The following is a 23,726-nucleotide window of genomic DNA, read 5'->3' as shown; positions in this document are numbered from 1 at the left end:
ACCAGACGTAGCACTTCAGGAATCTTAGTCTCAAATCAAGATCGAAGTCCGAGCAAGTGAACACTCTTTTTAGTTTAAAGAATGCTTCCCGCTTCTTGTTCAATGCGGCATTTAATTTCCAAGTCAGATGTCCAGTCCTCAGACAACCACACTCTCTGGTGCAGCATTTGATAAAACTGATAAACATTTAATGACGCCATCTATCCGTGGCCGCCTACAACATGGACTGCCTGTATAAGGTTTTCTTTAATTTTTGTGGGAGATTACGTAATCCAACCGATCGACAATGAATGAGTGTGAGTGACGATCTGGCAACGTTGCAACTAAAAAATAAAATTTAATAAAATAGAAGAGAAGAAGAGTTGAAAATAGAAAACTCACTTTTCGATTTTTTTAAGAAAAAGTGAAACTGAAAAGTGGGACAGGGACAGGGACTGTCCCTTTAAAAATTAGGTCACGGTTTTTGCATAAAGTATCAGGCTGAATTATGAACTTGACCGATTTTTCCGTCAAATTTCCGGTATTGAGTTCGTCACAGGAGTCTTGTTCATCTCATCCGTTCTTATCCACTTGTAGGCACCCTGAAAAGTAGAAATTGCCGAACTAAATGCCGCCAAAGGGGCGGCATTCTCAAAGGGGTTAGTTGTCACTATTTAATTCTATTTTTCACCTATTTAGTACCCAAAACAATGTTGTAGCATATCACTCTGTAGAAGCCCTAAAAACATGCAACTGGTTGACTGAAAATATTGTATAAATTATGCTAAATACACTAGTAATCAATAGATATCCAAAACAGAGAGTGAAATAATGTAAAAATCTGTTTTAGACTCCTGAGATGCTCAACCTGAGTCAGGAAGTAGGAACATGGGATACAGTACTACTAGATCCCCTTACCGAAGATAGTTTTATAACAAATTTGCAACAGCGTTTTAAAAGAGACCACATTTACACTTACATAGGGAATGTATTAGTTTCTGTTAATCCATACAAGAAACTTGCTTTGTATTCAGCTGATTTGGTGGAAACTTATGTGAAAAGGCCACCTTTTCAATTGCCTCCCCACATGTAAGTATCAGTTGTTCAAGATAGTAAAAACAAGCAAACTGTAATGTTGCATGATAGGAAAAGTTTAAGGATTGCATATAAAGCCACCAGTTAAAAGAATTGATGCTAACAACTAATTTTTTGTGAGATATTTCCTTACTAGTATTTTGAAGTGTAGTTTCTCCTTTTTGAGACTCAATTCAGTAATATTGTAATGAAGGATGTTCTATTTGAGCAAGAGAAATTAGTATTTAGATTCTATTTTCACCAGTAAACATTGAAATGAATTTTTATTGCTGGAACACATACTCTCTACTTGCATTTTATAATTTCTTACTTAGGTGTTTGGGTCAAGAACTGAAAGGAGAAACCCTCTTCCAGTTTCTTAATACTAAAACATTGGTTGTACTTTCCAGAACTTTATTTAGCTAAAATGCTAGTTTTCTCTTAGTTCTTGGTTTGTAATTTGTTTTAAATATATACTCAACAATCTTAGAGCTAATAACACATAATATAGACTATTGACTATGTTCTCTACTTACATGGTTTTGGACTAATTTGACCATTTACCTCTATCTAAGTTGTAGAAGAATTTAATTGTCTGAGTATCTTGAGGTGATTTCTCATTAATATGTACTGGAATCAATTTTAAGGTAATTGAACATACAAGCAGAAGAAACAACAAAAAAAAAAATATAATAAAAATATATAAAATAAAGACAAAATCTTGGTGAATGACAATAGAATTTCTTTTTAAGAAGTGTGTTAAACAATATATGGAAATGTCAACAGTTTTAGGTACCCATAATAGGTACACCATTAAAGAACAATCACTTAAAAAGGATAAGCTATACAGAGAAACACAAAGCAAAAGGTAAACTGACAATGAAACAGCTTCACCATAGGGTTTTCTTCAATCTGACTGAAACTTCCCACTAAAAAACAAAATTGTCTCGCATTTTGTCAAAATTTCTATTTTATAGTTGAAATCCTCCTTTTTGGTACAGTTGACTAGGTATTGCCTTTCTCAAATTCTTTTTTTTTTTGAAGAAAATGTTAGGAACCACTTTATTTAATAACCATAATTTTTGAGAAATTAGATTGTTATAAACGAAAATTTAAAGTCAGAAGCAAAATTACTTGAAAATTTTAAAGTACTCTTTAAGCCAGCTTTCATAATTTTTTTAAACAAATATCCAAGTACTTCTATAGCTTTTGTTTTCATTAGTTTTCAAGCTTCAAACATTCAACTTCCCACATAGCAAAATTGTATGCCTGGAATATGTCTGGCAGTTACTTTCAGACAGGGGTACATTCTCAATATATGCCAGATATGTGCCCAGTATATGAAAGTATATTCTCAATACTTGCCTGGCGTATTATTTTGTCCATTTAGTTTATGTGCCAGGCATGTTTCTCAGGAATCTGAAAAATAACATTGATGTAGGCGGAAATTTCAAAATTGTATTTTTTTGTAATTTCAGTAATTTTTGTACTTTTTGGTTTACGCGTTGTTCTCTTCTTGTGCTTGAATTAGCTCAATGGCTAAATGAAAATGTAAGGTTTTAAAATAAGACATATTCATATTTTGCTTTTCTTGTATCCATTTATAGTTTATACTATTATTTCATTATTCTCATTTAATCATTCAGTTTGAGTATATCTGTAACAATTGTACGAAACTATTTTCCATTTATAACAAACTATACTATAGAGACCAGTTTTCACTTCTCAGACATACCCCTGGCATATACTTATTGGAATATTTAAAAATTTAAATTTGTACAGGGTGATTGATTGAATTTTGACCACCCCCTTAACTTTCTTAATTTTGATTTTAGCGAAAAACGTTAAATACAAAACTACTAGATATTTAGGTTTACTTTATTCTTAGATAAACAGTTATTATACAGGGTGTCCCAAATTTGAGTAATGAACCAAACTTATGTTTTTTTAAATAAAATGACCAACTTTTTATTCGATATTTGAATTCTACGTCAAATTCTAAGCCTAATGATGTAAAATGTCTGTATGGTCTGCCTGGCATGTATTTTTCACATGAATATACTTTATTTGTTATGTGGGTTAAGAATTGACTCAAATACGTAGATTTGACATTAAAACCGATAAATTTAACTTAAAAGTCGTCTTGAAAATTAAAGTTTTGAGGACAAAACCATGAGAGTTAATCTAAAAATGTAAAATTTTATAATATATGTAACATGCTTAAGAAAGTCATATTAGCTGACCACTTGAGGTTTTAAGAGATAGAGAAAAAGTTTTTAATTAAAGTTGTTACTAGTTAACGGAGCTTTCTTTGGTGAATATTTTCCAAGTGTCATTGTATTTGAAATTTTGGAGATATTCCACTTTTTTGAATTAGCCTCCTTGTGGACATTTTCCGAAACTAAAAATATTTTCTAGCCATCTTTACATCAATTTTTTTCCCCGAAGCTCTACGTTGTGTAACAACTCTGTAAAGCCGCTCTTATTTGGTCACCCTGTGTACAAAATTACAACAGTGTCTTTTTTCTGTTGAAGTTTGTAGCAATGGTAGTTCTACCCTTAAGTGCCGGTCTACACTATCCATTTTAATCTTGCGTTTTAACCGGATTTGCTATCACAGGACTTTAAACAGAGAAACTGAAAATGTTCAATAATAATTACACTGATGAAGGAGCTTGCCAGCTTTGAATTTTTCCTGTCGTTAGAAGTTATTTAACTTTATACTTGTAGCACTGTAAAACTACTTGACAATATTCTTTTAGTTATGGTGTCGCAGAGTCTGCCTACAGGTGGTTGAATGACAAAAGTGAAAATCAATGTATTATTGTAACAGGTAAAACAAAGTTTTCATAAAACAAAACAACAAATTTTATACAATTTTCAATGATAATCAGGTGAAAGTGGCTCAGGCAAAACTGAATCGGCTAGAGTGGTTTTGCAGTTTTTAGTTTTGGTATCGGGAGACGCGCCTGAGGTTCAGAAAATTAAGGATTGTTTAGTACAAGCCAATACGTTACTCGAGGCTTTTGGAAACGCAAAAACGATGAAAAATGATAACGCCTCACGATTTGTAAGTGAAACTTTTAGACTATAAATACTTTTACATTTATGGCAATTTCAGGGTAAATTTGTGGATATCGAGTTTGATTACAAAGGTGATCCTATTGGAGGACATTTAACTAATTGTAAGTAAACCATTTGTAAACAATTACCAATTTTTAGAGAGTTTTTTTGTTCAATGCATTCAGATTTTTTGGATAAGGTAATTAAGTGTTTGGCTGTATTGGTTCAGTTAATGTATTTGAAGTAACGGTTAATTTTGTATTAGGCTCGGGTGACAAATTTGGGATCACATGACAGGAATTTTCACATATTTTACCAGCTTTTGTCTGGAGCTGATATCCATCTTCTCAGTAAGCATCCCATTACTATTTTTAGTCGTAATTATTACATTTTTTTCTATTATTTAGAAACTTTAAAACTTCACCGAAATGTTGAACAGTACACCATCCTCAAGACCGAGTCCAACCAGCCCACAACAACGGAAGAAGACGACAAAAAACTATTCGTATACACTAAGGGTGCCCTAGAAACTTTGAGTTTTTCTTCAAGCGATATTGTTGATGTTTTTAGAGTTTTAGCCGTTATTTTGAAACTAGGTACAACTAACTGCCTTTCCTAAACCAAAACTATTAAACCTTTTTTTGTTGTAGGTAATATTCAATTTGTGCCTTGCAGTAATATAGACGGTACAGACGGATGCTCAATAAGCAATGAATATGGTATGGTATTTTTAAATAGTTTTAGTTCATTTTGCAGTGCTTGGTTTCTTATTGTAGAGTTATTCGAAGTGTGTGAGTTACTGTCTGCAGATCATAGATGGATTCAGATAATTTTAACTAGTAAGCAGGTTGAGGAGGGAGTTTTGACGGATTTAAGCGCTGTGGAAGCAACCAAAATTAGAGATACCTTGTGCAGGACGTTGTATAGTAGACTTTTTACATGGTTGATTAACAAAATTAATGAATCTATAAAGGTAAGTGTCATTTAAGTATTGGCGTATACCAGGTGTCCAAGAGCACCCTGGACATAGGAGATTAACATGGGAAAACGGTTTTGATTTTTTTGCGCCTGTACGGTTGATTTGATTGAAAAATCGTATTAATGAAAGTTGTAGTACCTATCACGGACTAGTTTTCTGTATTTTTTTCAGATCTGTAACTTGAACCCTTTCGTCGTAAAACACGAACAAAAATGCGAAAATTTTAACTTTTTACCTGCACTGTATAAGCGGTTGTCGAACAACCGTACCAGCAACAATGATCTGTTTACCCGTTGCCCGACAACCGCCTATACAGTGCAGGCGAAAAGTTTAAATTTTCTCATTTTTGTTCGTGTTTTACGACAAAAGGGTTCAAGTTAGAGATCTGAAAAAAATCCAGAAAACTAGTCCGTGATAGGTACTACAACTTTCATTATTACGATTTTTCAATCAAATCAACCGTACAGGCGCAAAAAAATCAAAACCGTTTTCCCATGTTAATCTCCTATGTCCAGGGTGCTCTTGGACACCTGGTATACATATAAGAGATACTCCCTCCGGTGATCAGTTTTGAAAACAGTTTCGGGCATTCCCTGTCATATCTCTGTTTACATTGATTTTGGTCAGGAATCTGGCAGTGGTTTCATAAATATGAAGTGACAGTGTTATTTTATTTATAATGTTAGGTTAGGAACTTGTTGCCTGATTTTAGTTCAACTGGCGCTGCGATCTTAACTTGAAACGCCAATAGGGTTGGTCCCTATATTTAGACAGCTTGCGGAGGCTTTATTTTAGCAGGTAGAAATCTGTTAATACAAAAAGTACAGCGTTTCTCCTAAATCACCAGAAAATATTATTAAATAAAATAAAAGACCATGACAAAAGTGAAAAAAATATAAAGTTGATATATTTTCGATTCTATTCTTAATGGAACACCCTGTATATTTTTTTTACTAAATCTTTTTCTTCTGAGTGCAAAAATATATGATATTTTGAGGAGATGTTTGTCAAAAATTCCAATATGGCGAAAATAGTGGTGACAGTTTGCAGTGGTTTGTAGAAAGTGAGTTTTTTGATAATTTAAAGGTTTAAAGTTAAAAGTTGAGATTGCTTGCCTAAGTTATTTATGTTTGCTGCCTATTCATGAGTTTTAACCAAAGTTTTAGGTTTTTTAAATTGAAATAAAATTCGGCTTATAATATCGTCGTTCTGGCCTGTTTTATAGAAGATTTTTGTTTAATAAATAGAAAACGACAAGTCTATAATAATTCTATCTACGCCATTGGATTCTATTGAAAAATAAGTGTCAGAATAATGTGAAATTTACAGGATGTCCCATAAGTAATGGTAGATAATTTAATGTATTTATGGGGTAAAAATAATACGATTTAGCACAACTTACCTTAGATGAAAAGTTAACGAAAACAGAAATACAGGTTATTTTTTTAATATGCACTTTTTAGAATAACTCACGATCCACTTGGAGTTTATGGCTAAAATTAGATATTCCAAGGTTTCTGAGAGTGCCAAATTTGATTAACATCTCAGTTTTAAGCCAGTTTATAGAGGGCGCCATTTACAATAAATGATTTGCTTTAGAATCGCTCTAACTTCTTTCTGGTATATTCCACAATGTATTTTTACGGCAAATGGCCACCTAAGTCAAAACCAATTTAGAATCAAACTGTTTTTTAGCTTTTTCAACATAAAAGCACATTTTTTTTGTAACATGTAATACATCATTTTAATGCAAAAAACGTGCTCTTTTTAACTAGATAAAAAAACAAAATGGTGTCCATAAGAAAAAAAGAAGTTGATGTTGGTGTCTGGAGACCGAAACGTCGGAACTGAAAACGAAATACACGGAAAGATAGTCCTTAAATAGTTGCTCAAACAATGTTCAAGCCAAATGTGAAAATTTTTAAAATTAGCGAAAAAACAGCACTTTTTTGAAAATGGTCGTTTTTGGTTTTTCGAAAATAATTCAAAAACGAAGCAAAAATTAAATATTTTTAAAACGGTGTTGGATTGCCTATTAAATTCTCTAAAACTTTCCCCATTTAACCTTTGCAGTAGCTCTTACGGGAAACGAGATCCCTGTATAGAGAATCGAATCTTGGACATACTGTATGAAAAGATATACAATTTCATACCAAAATAGTTTGTCGATAACCAGAATTTTTGCTATACCACCACCCCATTTAGCTTTTCAGAGTTTTCGGGTATTTTTCATTTTAGTGCCATAGAAACGCCCCATAGCGGTGGATATAAAGAGCTGAAAATTATTTCCATCATTTTCTCGTGTCCACATATAAAAGTTAATAGTAATTAATACTTATAGTTGGCACGTTTTATGAGTAAAAACTCACTTGGTTTTATCAAGTGACAAATTAAATGCACCAACATTTTATAATCAATAATTTATTGTGTTTTAGGCCAAATCCATAGGTAAAAGAAGAGTTCTAGGTGTTTTAGACCTTTACGGGTTTGAATGTTTTAACCATAACACGTTTGAGCAATTGATTATTAACTATTGTAACGAAAAGTTGCATCAGTTTATGGTGAACGCTTGCTTAAAAGAGGAACAGGAAGAAATGATGAGAGAAGGACTAGAATGGACCAAAATCGATTTTTTTAATAATATGTAATTTTAGTTTAGTTTAATTTAATTTCTTGACAATCAATATGATACGTTTTAGAGCTATATGTCAATTGTTAGAACAGGAGAACCATGGCATTCTGCCTTTATTAGATGAACCCCGCATTCAACTTGATGATGCTTATTTAACGCGATTGGAACAGTGCTGTTCAGGACATATGCATTGCTTGATCGATGAAGTGAATGTTCCCAACTCTTTTCAGTAATTATTTTCTAGCCCAAAATGACAGTTTTAATTTAATAAGTGGCTGTTGGTTTAAGGATTAGACATTTCGCCGGTCCTGTAACCTATAAAATTAATGGTTTTATTGAAAAAAATCGAGACAATCTGCCTAAAGAGCATTCCAGGGCAATGTTTAGATGTGATTTAGCTATTATGCAAGAATTATTTCCTGAAGGTAATCCTAAAAGGTGAGCGTATAATTAAACAGTGTGCATTTTATCTATTTTTGAATTTTGCATTGATGTTTTTAGGTCTACCATTAAGAAACCTGCTAGTACAGCTGCACAAATTCAAGTTTCTCTCAATGCCTTATTGAAAAATTTAGGAAATAGGCAAAATCATTATATTAGGTGAGTGTGGTCTTCAATCTTCTTTTTCTCGAGCTAACTGAGTTATTTTAAATTCTAGATGTATTAGGCCTAATGAAGTGAAGCAATCCAGAATTTTTGAAGTCGGTTTAGTCCAGCATCAAGTAAGTACTGAAATGTTGGCAAATAGTAAATAATTGGTGTTTAGAAAATTATATTTTTGAGCTGCGGAAAGCTATTAAGTGTTTTGAGTTTATTATATTGTCACGATCTAATTTTTAGTCGTAACGCGGGGACGTGTAGGCTGGGGTCGTAGTCAAGTTAAACTCAAAGATTGGATAACAAAAACAACAACGTTTATTCATAGAGAAACTAATAAAGAAAGATTAAATGAAAACTGAATTTATAAAAAGCATTGTCAGACATAAGTTGGTTTGATTCAAATTATAGAGTTTGTACTTACATGATAATTAATTCACAAACCATTTTGAACGAGGGTAAGTGTCAGGGTAGAGTTCCCTTAACTTTCGTGACCGAACCGTTTAGTTTCGCGGATAATTTCTAACTAACTTCTTTCCAAATTTCTCGGCTATTTATTGTAAGGTATTGCGATCCCTTAGTCAGTTCAATTGCTTGTCTAAGCACTTGGATCATTGTCCGAACAATTGATGACTTATTGCTGACTGGCGATTGCAACACCTTAGCTAGCTTCCGTTCTAAAAGGTTCAATTGCTTACTCTTCAATTTGAGTGGTCCACGACTTGTTTCGGTCAGTGGCCGATTATTTGCTGACTAAGTAATTAACGTATTGGTAGTAGTTAGTATTAAATTAATTAACGAGAATCTACTTGTGACAATATTTATTTTACTTTTACTAGTTTGTAAAAAATAGCCAACTGTATAAAGCGGCGTTTACTAGTTTTGTAATATTGCCAAAAACACAGGATGACTATTTACACATTTGACGACTTCTATAAACGTTCTTAATTATTAAAGGGACAACAAGTTTGCTACGTTTTGTTCTAGATAAGATACATGTGCCTATTATCGACAGTTCAAATATGGAGAGCTGGTTTCTGCCAAAAGATGCCTTTCATACAATTTTTGTGCCGTTATAAGATGATTTGTGCCAACACGTGGCCGAAATGGCGCGGCTCACCTGTAGAGGGAGTATCTGTGTTGTTGCGAAGTTTGCCCATACCTGCTGCCGAATTTACTTTTGGTAAGTATTTTTAGTTAATTTTCAAAGTTAAACCATAGACTAAATGATAAGTACAGACAACCAGCGTAATGTAATTAAAGTGGCACCCAAAAAGGAAGCCGTTTACCCTTCAAGGGCTTCCTAATGTACTTCGGCGGCTTCGGTTGTAGGTAAACTCTAATAGATGGCGCTAATACAGCTCCTCATTGCAGACATAGTTGCTCTCCATATTGCCAACTCTTGCAGTATTTCCTATAATTCGCTTTCCTTTGCTATTCCATCTGAAATGCGTAAGAAAGCTTGATTTTTTCAAATAAATTTGAGTTAAATTACTAGTATTTTGAAAACTAAACAAGCTACGAATTTCTGGTTTGAGGTATCGATAATAAAGATTCTATTTATTTTAAAAGTCACAGGACTCCTTTTTAACGTCAAAACAGAATCCTGAAGGTTATGTGACCGTTATTTAGTTTTAAACTGATACACTAAATCACGTATCTATTTGTAAGATTAAAATGTAATTTTTAACGTCACATGACAGTTTTTATGATTAGACCATTTTTTTTTCAAATTGCGTGACTTTTTTAACCGCAAAACAGATTCACGTGACTCTTTTAAGATTAAAAATGGATTGTATAATGTCACATGACAGTTTTAAATGTCAAAATGTCATTTTGAAGGATCACGTAATCATTTTTCAGTTTAAACTGATATTTTTAAAGACACATGACCCTCTTTACAGTGCAAATGACCACGTGACAGTTTTTAATTATTTTAACGTCAAAACGAAATCCTAAAGGTCGCCGACCTCGGTGGCGTGGTGTTGTGTGTGTTAGGAAAAAATTAAAAAAATTGACTTGGCCTGGATGAGTGCACAAGTGGCGAATTCCTAAAGATCATGTGACTGTTTTAGATCAAAGTATTGTTACGATTTTCCCGTGGGTTCACACAAAGTCAATTTAACCCAACAATTAATAACTTTATTTACACCAAAACACTCCGTACAATAATTAACACAGCTATTAAAAACACTACTACAATTCCACAACTATTCCACTATTTAAACTTTACCGCGTTCCCAAATTCACTACTACTACTTCCTAACTAACTACGCCGTCGTCAACGCCGCTTCTTTTATATTCGCAAACCACGTTCTAGAATGACCGCGAAACGCTTCGCGGGTTGCCTTGACCATTCAAGAATATTCCAGGTAGAGCTCGAATCAGATGAGAAAAGGCCACCGCATCATCAATGACGCAGTTTTTAAAACTATTTCTTTCTCCTTCTACAGTTGCCGTCGCATTAGATATAATCAGAGGCGTCCTATTAAAATATTCCCGAAAATATATTGTTAAGCGGTCAAAAAGCCACTTGGCAACGTAGTACGGTTTTTACTTGGACACAATTAAAACAGATGCGGCAGCGGCCAGGGACATTTGGACCTTTTTATATGCTTTTACTAGCCGGCACTCTAAACGGTGTTGCCAAGTTTAAAAAAATGTAGTGGCGGACAGGGAGACTTAGGGGGTTAGGTTAGGTTCCGTTTTAGTCTGGTGTTTTGGTTGTATTGTTGATGGTCGCAGTTGAAGTTCACATAGTGTTATGAATAAAAAACGTTATTTTGTCAAAATGTCTTTCAAAAAGGTTGGAAAGAAAGGTGTTATCATATACAGCCAAGGCCGTGAAATCGTCAGTAACGTCTTACAATTTATGAAGAAAGAAGCAGAAGGAGTTTCCATTCCTTTGAAAAACTTGTTGTCTTTTATTTTCTTTATTAAAAACGACAAAAATGTTTCATTTTACTGATAAAATAATAGCACGCCACTGACTGGCTGCAACAACTTGGAAAGTAACGAGAGCAGCAATATTTAAAGCGAGACGTACAGAGATCGTGACATCATCGTTTGATGACGCCTGTGGCCTTTTCTTAGCTGATTCGAGCTCTAGCGCTTCCTAACTGTGGCCTACTTTAATACGCGCCCGGCCAGATATTGCGGCGCATCGGTTTCATCCCGAAGCGAGCGCCCGTTAAGAAGTATCGAGCATAGTAGGCCCAGACCGTAACAGTATTATTTGAAGAGTCACCTGGCTCCTTATAATGTGCAAATGGTCACGTGACGATTTTCAATACTCAAATATTTTTTCCACGTGACTCTTTTTTAACTTCAAAACGGATCCTAAAGGTCACGTGACTCTTTAAGATTAAAAATGGATTTTATAATGTCACATGACAGTTTTGAATGTCAAAATGTTATGTTGTCATATATATTATGTTAAAAATATTATTTGAAGAGTCACGTGACACTTTTTACATACAGTTCAAGGTCACGTGTTTCTTATTTAATGCCAAAACGTAACATTGAAGATCACGTGTCTGTAAATGACAAAATATTATTTGACGGGTCACGTGACAATTTTCAAAAACTGAATTTAATAATTTTAAAGATTACGTGACCGTTTTTTAGTTTTAAAATCCAAATCTCGTGACTCATTTTAAGGTACAAATGGTCACGTGACTGTTTTAAGATTAAACAAGGAATTCATAATGTATTAAGTATAAAATAACCCCCCTTGAATATTAAAAATAAACTAATAACAAATAACTAAACGAAAAATACAACGAAATGAAACACAATTAAAGAAAACACACACAAAATCTGTTATTTTTTGCCTAGAAACAAAACAAAAAATGTGATTTGTCAACTAGACAACGCCGCATTAAAACTGATGTTTTCCAACAGTCAAAAGATCGGAATTGCTGCGTATGGCTTTAAAATTACGCGAATATGCGTTTAGTGGTGCCATCTCACTCTGCTTTATTAAATTAATTTTTAGTTCCATGGCCACTGTTTGTCTATACTTATCATTTAGTCTATGGTTAAACTAAGTACATAGTGTAGTTGTCCGCATCAGGACTGGAAACCAGCTTTATTTACTGTTACTCAAGTTTTAGAACCAAATTTCCTATTTTAGGTAGATCAAAGTTGTTCATTAGAAGTCCCAGGACGGTTTTCGAGTTGGAAGATTTCAGACGAAACAGACTGCATGACTTGGCTTTGCTTATTCAGAAAACATGGCGGGGGTACAGTCAAAAAAAGCGGTTTCAAAAAATGAGACAAAGTCAATTGATAATTGCATCCGCTTGGCGAAGTTGGAGGGTAAGAACACCAATACCAATAAGTAGAGTTTTACTAATTTTAACTTTTACTGCAACTACCTAAAAGCAAACCATAATGAAAACTAATGTCCAACTAGGCTTTTAAAGTTTCACTTCTATTTTAGGAATTAAAATATGGAATTCCTTTTCATGGTCGCAAGCATTTGTGGTGTTTATATAATGTGGTACGATCAAGTAGCGTACAGTTTTTGCTCGATATTTACACGTAGGCCAGACAGCTTGTTTAGTCTTTATTAACTAAAATTGTCTTAATATTTTTTATCATCACCAAATTGGAAGTCTATTTCACAATAAAATTTATTTAGCCTTAGCAAATAATGCTCAACATGTTTCTCTTATCCTGTAGAAAAAAAAAACATTATTTTAACTACCTACTAGAAATTGATTATCAATTAAGAACTGACATTTAAAGAAAATACTTAAAATTTCGAGTCATTGCGACCCTTAACAGGAAGGCATATTTTTGACATTTTTACGTTTACTGGAGCAGCAGGACGTATACACTAGGGTGCATATTCTTGAAATGGGGGAAGGGAGTTACCAAGAAAAAAGTATGAAGAATGTGACAGAAATCTGCCATTGTCAGCTTCTTCTGTCACATTCTATCAAAACTTCTTTTGAGAGCCTTGCTCCCTGCTTGCAAGAATTAGGACCCTGGAAGCCAGGAAAGAAGAATTTTACTTATAATCAACAGTCATTCTTTTATAGAATTTTAGAGAATTTTTTCAAAACTTTGTTTATTAAAGCTACAAATATCGGATACAAACTAAGGACGTGTTAAGTAGTTTTAGTAATGCAGCCAGGAATTCCGGATATAATAGTTATTTACCTAATAGGACATTTTATTATGATACACATAACAACATACAATGTATGTACATTAGTAATGCACGCATATGTTAAAATTTGCGCGTTGAAAAACAACACATGTAGTTGCGTTAATAATATCCTACGTGACATTTTATATTGACGTTTTATAAATTTATTGTTTTTTCTACAACCCCTATAGAAAATTTAAGTTTCTTCTGTGATTTGAGGCGTGTAAATGTCACTTTTCCTCCATAGGGAGTGAAACTAATTTTCTTCCTAGGAAGTAAAAGTGCCACTAGTAAAAATGAAATCAATGCGATGTCTGACACTTTCTTGACAAATATATCTTTGGTAACAACACCTCATTCTTCATCCAGTTATCCAACATTGTATTTCTGCTGCTTTTCTTTTTCATGAAACATAACATTGGTTGTAGAAAAAATTTGATGCGCAACTCTGGAGTAAACTGCTTTTTGCACCCTCTGACTTTAAAAGCCTACCCTTTGCGGCGGGCCTCAAAATTGTTCGCAGGAGCAAAAGCTGCACTTTCCTCCCTTGTTGCGCAAGTAACTATTTTCCGCGTTAGTGCCTTTTTAAACTTATTATAACGATCAGTGCGGTAATAATTATAATTATGTAGATAATAATAAAATGCGCGCCACCTCAACCGGGACAGTAATTTTTTGGGTCATTTTTAAAACCTTCCTATTTCTAAACGAAACGACAGATTTTGATGCAGTTTGCACTATCATTGAGCTTAATTTATGGGATTTTGGTTGATGGGAAAAACTCTGACTTAAATGCACCGCCACTGTACTATACAGGGTGGAAAAGAAGCGCGTGTAAAAAAGTGAAATTTTCAAGTAGTTTCCAATTCATCAATAATTTGTTTTGGGTTTGTTTTAACTTAAGGAAGTGTTGTTTAGGTCAGGGAAATAGCGATGTATCCAAAAAATGCGACATAGCTGTGCTCAATCTCTAATTAAGGCAGTAGCTTTGAACTGTCATTTTAAGTCACATGTAGATCTCATATTATGTGTTGCATAATTTTAAGTCAACTTTTTTAACCGATAGAACCATACAGGGTGTTTAGAGACAGTTAAAGTGGAAGAACAATTTGTGCAAACAATTTCAAGTTTCACTCACTGTCGCTGGACACCCTGTAAGGTCTTACCAAATATGGGGATTATCTAACAGATAATGTTGAACATACAACGGCATTTGAATAATAGATACAAACCTGCGAATATGGCTTAATTCAAGATTGAACAGTGATTGATCCATTTTCCGGAAAAATCGATAATTCTTCGGACACATGACGTTAATTAAGAAACGCCCAAAAAGTTCCTATGTAAGAAAAAAGTTAAAATTATTTATTAGTAAAGTGGCTGTAATTGAATACTTTTCTTTTTTGCGCACGTTCTTGTCCCACTTTGATTGTCTTTAGCCACCCTGTATGGTCTTATTGTTCATGGGGTTGCTTCTTTTTTGGATAAATCAATATTTCTTGAGACATGGGACCTTAATTGGGAAACGCCCAAAAACGTCCTGAGATATTGACCTAAATAACCCTTATGTTAAAACAAAAAAAAAAAGAACAGTTTTTGGTCAATTGGGGGCTACTTGAAAATTTCACTTTTTTGCACGCACTTCTTTCACACCCTGTATAAGGCAGTTAGAGTGTATTAAAGCAAGAGTTTTTTACATCAGTAATGAGCCAGTAAACCAAGCTCAATGACGGTCCAAACCGCATTCAAATCTGTTGATTCGTTTCAGAATGGCGTAGTTTTTAAAATGACCCAAAAACATCACTGTCCCGGTTGACGTGGCGAGCAGTTTATTTGTATAGTTTCTTTGCATAAGTTAACTGGGACTAAATTTTAGGCTCGAGAAGAATATCGCATACTGAAACATCGGAAACAAGTTGAATGGGCGGCGAGAGTAATTCAACGGCATTATATTCAATGGAAAGTAAGTACTGCTTACTACTACTTCTATCCTAAAACGTTAATTTTGATTTCGTTTAACTTTTTGGCTTTAAAGCTCTCAAATATGAACCTCAAAATTGTTTTGTTATTAAACAATTCACTCTTTTAAAGCTTTAATTTTATAATTTGTGAGTGAATAAAGTAAAATATCAGTCAGCTTATCTCTGGTTAATTTCTTCTGAATGTTTGTAGATTAGTACTGTGTATTTATTTTTATTTTACTTCATATAACTAATACTTAAACAGCAAATTTTATTTCAGCGAAGACAATACCTTTTAACTTTAATCAATAGACTGCCAGCCCGTAGTGATTCTCCGTTGTGCCAAGATTGGCCATCTTGTACACCCCAATTGACTGATACTAATCTTTTATTAAAGAGAATACATCATAAATGGCGCTGTAATAAATACAGGTACCTATAAATCCAGTATAACTATGGTTGTACATCATTACCCTGAAAGTTGTCTATTGAACCACACCAATCCTTAAAAATAAATCTTATATTGTTGGTCAATTAAAAAAGTTTAATACTAACTAAATTATTTCGCCAAGAAAGTTTGTTTTCATTTTAGATGAAAAGTACAAGAAATGTAATTTTAATACATTTTAAGTTTCAAGTGCAATGATGAGGCTTTAAAGCTCAATTTTCATAACCGCGTTTTGCGTCTGACGTCACTAATTTTCTATTGGTCCACAGTAAATTTTTACCTGACAGATCTAGCGAAACTTCACTTGCCACTAATTTGTTAAATTCTTGTTTAGAATTTTTTTAACTTAACAGTAGTGGATTCATAGTTTTGTTTCCGTAAAACATAAGGACGTAAAACATAATTACATAAAACGAGAAACATAAAAATAAGCCTTTCAATTCATAGTTCTGCCGTAAATCCGTACGTCGAAGAAAAAAATACGTTGAGTGGTTTATTTGGTGATATTTTTGTTTACATTTTTAGTGGCATTAGAATTATTACTTAAAATGGATTTTGACGATGCTTTTTTAGTGGCGGTTGTTGGAATATTGTGTTGTGCGTTACTAAAGAAAAGAAGGAGAAAAACTTGCCTGGAAAAAACCAGGAAAATTAGTAAAAAAAGATCCAAATTAGGTTTTTATAAAACATATTTTTTGCCAATGAAATCTAAAGACAAAGCCCAGTTTTTCAAATATAAATGTTGACTTTAGCAACTTTTATTGTTACATTTAGTTACACCAAAGATATTAAAACGCAATTTGCCAGATGCAATAAATGCGGAGCAACGTTTGGCCATTATATTACACTAAAAACCGTAAGAACTATCTAAGTTGGAGTAAATGAAAGTATGCGATTCGTAAAAACGTAAGAACATTAGCATAAGAAATGAAAATGGTTTATTTCTTATGTTTTTGTGTTTAACAGAGTTATGTTTTTGTTTACGTTTCAAACTGTGAATGAAAGCATTACAATTTCATGTTTTAACTTTACGTTTTTATGTTTTACGTCTGTATGTTTTACAGAAACAGAACTATGAATCCACCTTTACACTTAATATGTATTATTCTGGTATTGAGTTTTTTATTTGAATTCAGCATTTTGTGAAAGTGGAAAAAGAAAACTTGTACTTCTTTTATAATTAAGGCGTAAGTGCGTTTTGAGGAAAAGTGTTAGAAAATGCTGGGTTAAACCAACACTGACAAGTCAAAAAACAAACAGCATTTACCACACTTTAAATCGCGACCAAGAATTGTTAGAGAAAGAAAGTTATTTTTGCCACAGACAACTTTCGCCGTATGCGTCGTCCAAAACGTCAAAACACTATAGAAACAGACGCAAGAAGTTAAAAATGTTCAGCTTCTTGCGGGCTGTCATTTTCAAATTTTGCTTCTATCAACGTCAGACGCAAAACATGGTTGTGAGAACTGAGCGTAATGCTACGATTCCTATGTAATAATGAAAAATATGCACACTAAAGCATTAAGTAGGTACATTCTACACTGACGTGCCTTATGATTTTTTAACAGCCCTTATTAATATGTTTTACAGTAGTTTTTCGGTGATTTGTTGCATTTTCTAATTGTCGTCCAAACCATTTTTCCCATTTCGTCTCTTTCTGATTAAGGTCAATCATCTTCAAACTGTTTTTTTGTATCTTCAACTCTCTGGCTCCGGACAATGTCCTTTGTACGATAACTTGTTCTTAATATAACAAGTACAAGTTTAAGATTTCAAAACACCAAACCAAACAACTTAGAGAAACAGAATGGAACCATAAGAAAGCAGGAAATATCGAAAATAAAAGTTAGCTAGTTTTAACTTTTGATTTATCCTGGTAACTCTCTGCTTAGCTAGTTACTAGTAAAGAAAACACCGCAATTAGTTGCCATTTAGGCAGCGTTGTTTCAGTATTCATCTTTTCAGTTCTGACGTGCCTTTAGACTTTTGGACCAAACTCACTGTAGATAATTATTTATATTGGAAAAAAGTATACTTCTAAACTAAATGTGTCTTATTTAGGTTAGCTTTCGATCAGACCGCCAGAAATCGAATGCGGGAAAAAGTTACTGCCAGTTTTATTTTTAAAGATAGGAAGTGTTCATATCCAAGAAGGTAAATTTTTGTTTACTTTATCAAGTGGCCACTACGATATTTTTGCTTTTTATTTTCAGTGTTTCACATCCATTTTTGGGAGATTACGTTAGATTAAGACAGAACGTGCAATGGAAAAAAATGAGTTTAGAAAATAACGACCAATATGTAGTTTTCGCTGATATTATTAATAAGATTGCTAGGTCTAGTGGAAAGGTCAGTTTATGTTTGAAGAGTCAAACTTTATTCCCTATTTTTAATATTTTTTCTTCAGTTTGTTCCCATTCTGTTAGTGATTTCTACCAGATCTATGCTTATCTTGGACCAAAGAACTTTGCAGATTAAATATAGAGTACCTGCGACGGATATATATCGAATATCTCTGTCACCTTTCCTAGACGATGTTGCTGTTGTTCACGTGAAAGCAGTAAGTTTTATTGCTCCTTCAATAATTGCAGTTTGCTTAGAAAGTTATTTTTAATTATGGTATTTTAGTAGAACAGTTATCTAATTATCTGGATCTAATTTTTTTGCTTGCTAATTTGGTTATAGTGATTGTAGAAAATAACTTATGCTTGTTTGCTAGTCATCGGTAGTAAACGCAGAAACATCGAGCGTCGCCTCTGACACGCCGGGCTGCTTATTTCAGAGCGATCTGAGCAAGAAGAAGGGAGACTTTGTCTTCCAGACGGGACACGTCATCGAAATTGTCACAAAACTCTTCTTGGTCGTTCAGAACGCCACCGGGAAACCGCCCGAAGTTAACATCACAACAGAGTAAGAGTTTGTTTTTGTTTTATATACAGTCCAAAAAAAAATATTATAGTTTATTACTAACGTTACAAATGCGTTGACTCTATATCAAATCAGGATAAACAGCTTTAAACCATCAGTTGTCCAGGAGAACTACGGACATAAGAACTAGACGAACATGGGATATAAGGTTTATTTTTTGTATGTTGGCAAGGTTCATTTTCTTGAAAAACTTCGAACATTAAAGTTGTAATAATTTGTGGTTTACGATCTTCGGTTTGATAGTTAGTTTTTTGGGAGCTGGATCTATTTTACTCTGAACTTCATCAGTGTAGCTGACGTTTCGCAAAATGTATTTCCGCATCCTCAGAGCACGCTGTTTATTTTGATTCCGTGTATGTTTTATTTTATTCCTCATTTGGTGACATACATGGGGGTATTTATACATATATCATTTATATAAAATTCACAGTAATACACAAATTAAAATGATTAAAATCTAGTGGCAATCATGTTGGTAACCCGTGATTGTAATAAATAGTCGTAAAACGAAACAGGGCGATACACTATACCCGAAATTGTCCATTACAGTTCTCAAACATGCATTTAAAAGACTGAATTGGGAGCATAAGGGCGTCATCATAGACGGGGAATATCCGCTTTGCGGACGATATCATTCTCCTGGCCGGCAACCTCGGCGAAGTCAAATACATATCTCTTCTGCAAGACTCAAAATGTAGCACTATAGGTGGAATTACATATGTATAAACTTTACAAAGACCGAAATGATGACAAACATGGTGTCTAGCGGACCTATAAATTTGTGTGAATCGAACCAGTCGACTGGGCCACGAGATAAGAATTGACAGGGACAATCAGACATGCGAGATGTCTACACCATTTACACATGTAGTTTAGAAAATATCACTTGGATTTTAAAAATATAAGTTGGATTTCAGAATCTATAACTTGTATTTCATTATCGTAAATTTGGTTTTAGAAAACGTAAGTTGTATTTCAGATTCGTCACTTGTATTTCAGAAAAGGTCACTTGTATTTTAGAACGCGATATTTCAATTTCAGATTTTTTTTGTGTTTCTATGTGGTTATTAGTTTATTGTTTTTTTTTAATATCACTTGAAGCAAAAAAACCCGCTCATCGGGAGTATTAATTTATATAAAATATACAGGGTGTCCCGTAACTATATGACAATCTCTCGGGGGCATACAGGGGAGGTCAAAATAATACGATTTGGTCATACAATTTTTTTTAAAGTCATTCCCAAGGGAAATATTGAGCCCCAAAGAACTGCCTTCCAATTAACGTTTTTGGCCGTAACTTTTGAAACACTTTGTATATTGTAAGGATTATTGGGTTTAATGTTTTATCGAAAGAGACCTTCTATTTGACATGAAAACCCGGTATCTCGTCTTCGAAAGGCAGGAACTAACTGGACCTAAGACACAATTTGCTTAAACTTTGACAGCTGCCATTATTTTCAGCTACAAATGCCATTAATGTATATACTCTCGACATTTTTATCGAAAAATTGTACTCTTCCTTTATTTCGATAAAATAAACGGTTTTCGAGATAAATCGATTTTTCATTGAACTGCTTAAACCACAATGTTATTAAAAATATTCGTTAAACTATTTCCTTTTTTTGCTCAACTTTAATTTTCCAAATTACAAATGACCATGTCTAAAATCCAACTGCTCTATTCTGTAATACAAGTGACTAATCTGAAATACAAATTGCAATTTCGAAAATCAAAGTTATTATTCTAAAATTGAAAGTACCTTTTCTGAAATACAAGTGATATTTTTTAAATCCATCTTATGATTTCTAAAATTCAACTGACGCTTTCTAAACTACATGTGTAAATGGTGTAGAATAATCACCTTGGACTGGGCGGCATATGGGAGTATGAGAGGTGCTAGGAGTAAGAAAGCTTTCAATCAGTGTATAATACCGATATTGACATATGATACAGAGACCCTAAGACTTATAAAAGCATCTATAAGAAAATTCCAGATAACTCAGGTAAACATGGAGATATCGATGCTAGGCCTGAGCCTTTAGAACACGTGTCAGAAACGAAGATATACGGAAAAGAACGCAGGTGAATGATATCGTGGAGCCGTATACCTACTAAGATTAAAATGGAAATGGGCCGGACACATAGCAAGAATGAGCGGAAATTGCTGGACAAAGAGGACTTTTGAATGCGACCGAAGGCCGACAAACGAACCAAGGTGTGTATTCTTGAAACGAGGGAAGGGAATTATCAAGACAAAGACCTGTAGAATGTGACCAGAACCCGCCATGTGTCAGCTTTTTCTGTCACATTCTATCAACACTTCTCTTGAGAATTCCGTTCCCTGCTTTCAAGAATTAGGCCCCAGAGATCGACCTCCCATCTGATGGAGCGACAATTTAACGAGGACTGCTGCAAACTGCATTGCGACTGCCCAGAATAGGAAAACGTGGAAAAACATCTCACAGTCCCTGCAATAAAATAGAATGAAAACGGGTTTTAGCCGTTTTCAAAAAAAAAAAACAAAAAACATTGAATAAAATCATTTTGAGGAGAACATATTATATTTGATGACCTATGACAAAATAGTTAGTTACAATATCATAACTAAAAATAGTTTCCCTTATATGTATTACTGTGGTAATTAATCTGGTTTGTAACTTTTTTCTATATCCTATTCCCACAAAAATATTTTTTGGGACTCTGATCGTATTTTCCCTGTACTCTTCATGTAGAAGTTCCCAGCTATTTACCATTTTGCATATCTTATAGGTCAGTAAGTATTAGTAAATTTTCTGGGTATGTTGGGACAGCTCTGATTTGTTTATCCAGCTATCAGAACCGTGCGTCCACTAAACCATGATGTCATGATTATTATTATCATGAAGTTGAAGATGAGATTCACTCAACTCCACTTCTTTTCCAACTTGCATGATGTCATATAGAAATAACGCAGATAAATAAAGAAAATTTAAATAAAATTATATATACTTGAATAAATATATATTTTAGGAATGCTTATCTAACTTACTATCTACCTAAAAGAAGCCTCTAAATATATGATAATATTAACACAATTGATTTCAATGAACAAATGACAAACTACTTACAACTAATACTCGAATATTCTTTCCACACTTCATCAAAACCTCCATCAGTTAGCCAATTTTCGCCCATTATGCGCTGAAGTAAATTTTCAGCTGTAGTACCTCTTCCTCGGGATCTAGCTGGAGGTCTCCACAACTACAACTTTATGGAAATCACTTTCCTCCAGAGTCAGGTTTACTGGGTAACGTCTGACCGAATATTTGTTGCCACTCTCAGTAACCACTTCGATAACTTTTGTTCCGGACCCGGAGCAAAATTGGTGTTCTGAGATCTCTTGACTGATCTTCCCACCATCTACCTCCACGTACCACCTTTTTCACCTCGTTTAAAGTTCATCAAGTAATACTATTAATACAATCCTACTAGAACTAACTATAATAGAAAACTCTTGGCATCCCTCCACAACTTAATCTTTTCTATTAAAACAAAAAAAATCTTTATTTTCTAGAAAACTACTATTTTCGAGACAAGAATTACAGGTTGGTAGCCAAAAAAATGCTCTACAATTTTTTTTTATAAGCTGAAAGGATTTTTTTTTAATTTCGCAAAAAAAAGTGAAGCAGAAAGGAACAATGAAGAAGATTTTCTGCTTCAATCTTTTTTGCGGAATTACCCAAAAAAACTTCATTATATTCATTACATCCGCGTAAACATTTCTTCCATGGTTTTATAAACTTTTTCAAATAAAGCCACCGTACAGACTTTCTAAAACCGATTGTCCATGTTGATCTACTACGTCCAGAGCTCTCATGGACACTGTATAAGTTATCATTTAATACAAACTTGTTTGTGACAGATTCGAGGCAAATTTCGGTTCCCAAACTGTAACTTTCACGTTCAAATGCGGACTACCCGAAGTACAGCCCGGTCAAATAAGGGTGCTACGCAAAGGGAACAAAATGGAAGTTCTCGTCTGACAAATCGAGTCCAACTCACATATCGAAGGTACCAGCCATTCGTTCACTGCCCTCAAGATGTTTTCGGTTGTAGATGCGACGTTGCACAAGGATCGCGTGAGTTTCTATAGATTTAGAACCACTCTGTATATTTGGGGCGTATGAACGTGGATCGTCGGATCAGAATAAACCTTCTTACTATTTGCCTTCTCTTAGAGTCAAAGTTTAGTCTGTAAGTTTTCACTATAATGTCTTGTATAGATGATTTTTGCGGACAATTTCTGTTTTGTTTTGTGTGGGTTTACATTTATTTAAAAAACTAATGACCGAAGTATTATAACTTCAAGGAAGCACTTTTGAAAACTATAACTTTTTATATACTTTTCAGCAGTATTTGTGCTGGTTACTTGATTAGTTAGTAAAATTGATTTCTGTCCGCATAAATCATATTGAAGCAAGATCGTAAAAATAATAAGACTATTGATTTATATGTATTACAGATTTTTTTTCATATATTTACCTGACAGATCTAGTCTAGATTTTGAAATTCTTAAGCAAAATGTGTAAATAAGGTTTTATTGTTAGTACAGAATTCTGCTTACTATAGTTGAAATATTTAGTTGACCATTCATATACCTATCATAGCAATATATGAAATAACTAATAAAGTAACGTTATCTTTTTTAGAAAAGTTGTTTTATTGGTTTTTATGGTCTACTGTACTTTCTTCTTATTTCTGAATAATCGCAGTTACCTTTAAATTTTGAAGCCTGTACTCTTTGTTTTTTTTTAATACTATATCACTTATTTAACCATTAAACTAATTGCAGTATACCAATTAAACTTTTACTTTTTATTATACATAACTCCAATCCAAGTATTGGACAGATCGAGTTCATTGAATTT

At 33.6% G+C, this 23,726-nt stretch overlaps 1 protein-coding gene across 2 annotated transcripts; it reads left to right on the top strand.

Moving 5' to 3' along the window:
- Positions 1-342: 342 nt before the first annotated feature.
- On the top strand, positions 343-23,511 carry Myo95E (Myosin 95E). 2 transcript variants are annotated; one of them, XM_081972042.1, is made up of 25 exons: positions 343-520; positions 577-638; positions 830-1,068; positions 3,816-3,886; positions 3,948-4,123; positions 4,175-4,238; positions 4,302-4,315; positions 4,382-4,466; positions 4,524-4,712; positions 4,767-4,835; positions 4,893-5,089; positions 7,531-7,739; positions 7,795-7,956; positions 8,016-8,165; positions 8,229-8,327; positions 8,386-8,449; positions 9,312-9,507; positions 12,460-12,644; positions 15,359-15,445; positions 15,724-15,875; positions 17,953-18,045; positions 18,105-18,240; positions 18,299-18,451; positions 18,611-18,801; positions 22,721-23,511. In XM_081972042.1, exons 3-25 carry the CDS (start codon positions 839-841, stop codon positions 22,839-22,841), a joined length of 3,093 nt encoding a protein of 1,030 aa, XP_081828168.1. In that variant the 5' UTR covers positions 343-520; positions 577-638; positions 830-838; the 3' UTR covers positions 22,842-23,511. The 2 variants fall into 2 exon arrangements, with proteins under 2 accessions (XP_081828168.1, XP_081828167.1); XM_081972041.1 differs by having other exon boundaries at positions 343-638.
- The last annotated feature ends 215 nt before the right edge of the window (positions 23,512-23,726 follow it).

Source organism: Ips typographus, linkage group LG2 (assembly GCF_016097725.1).
Source record: "Ips typographus isolate SLU linkage group LG2, UJ_Ityp_2.0, whole genome shotgun sequence".
Taxonomy (NCBI): domain Eukaryota; kingdom Metazoa; phylum Arthropoda; class Insecta; order Coleoptera; family Curculionidae; genus Ips; species Ips typographus.
Note: the sequence above shows the minus strand (reverse complement) of the source record. Positions and strands in the feature narration are given on the sequence as shown.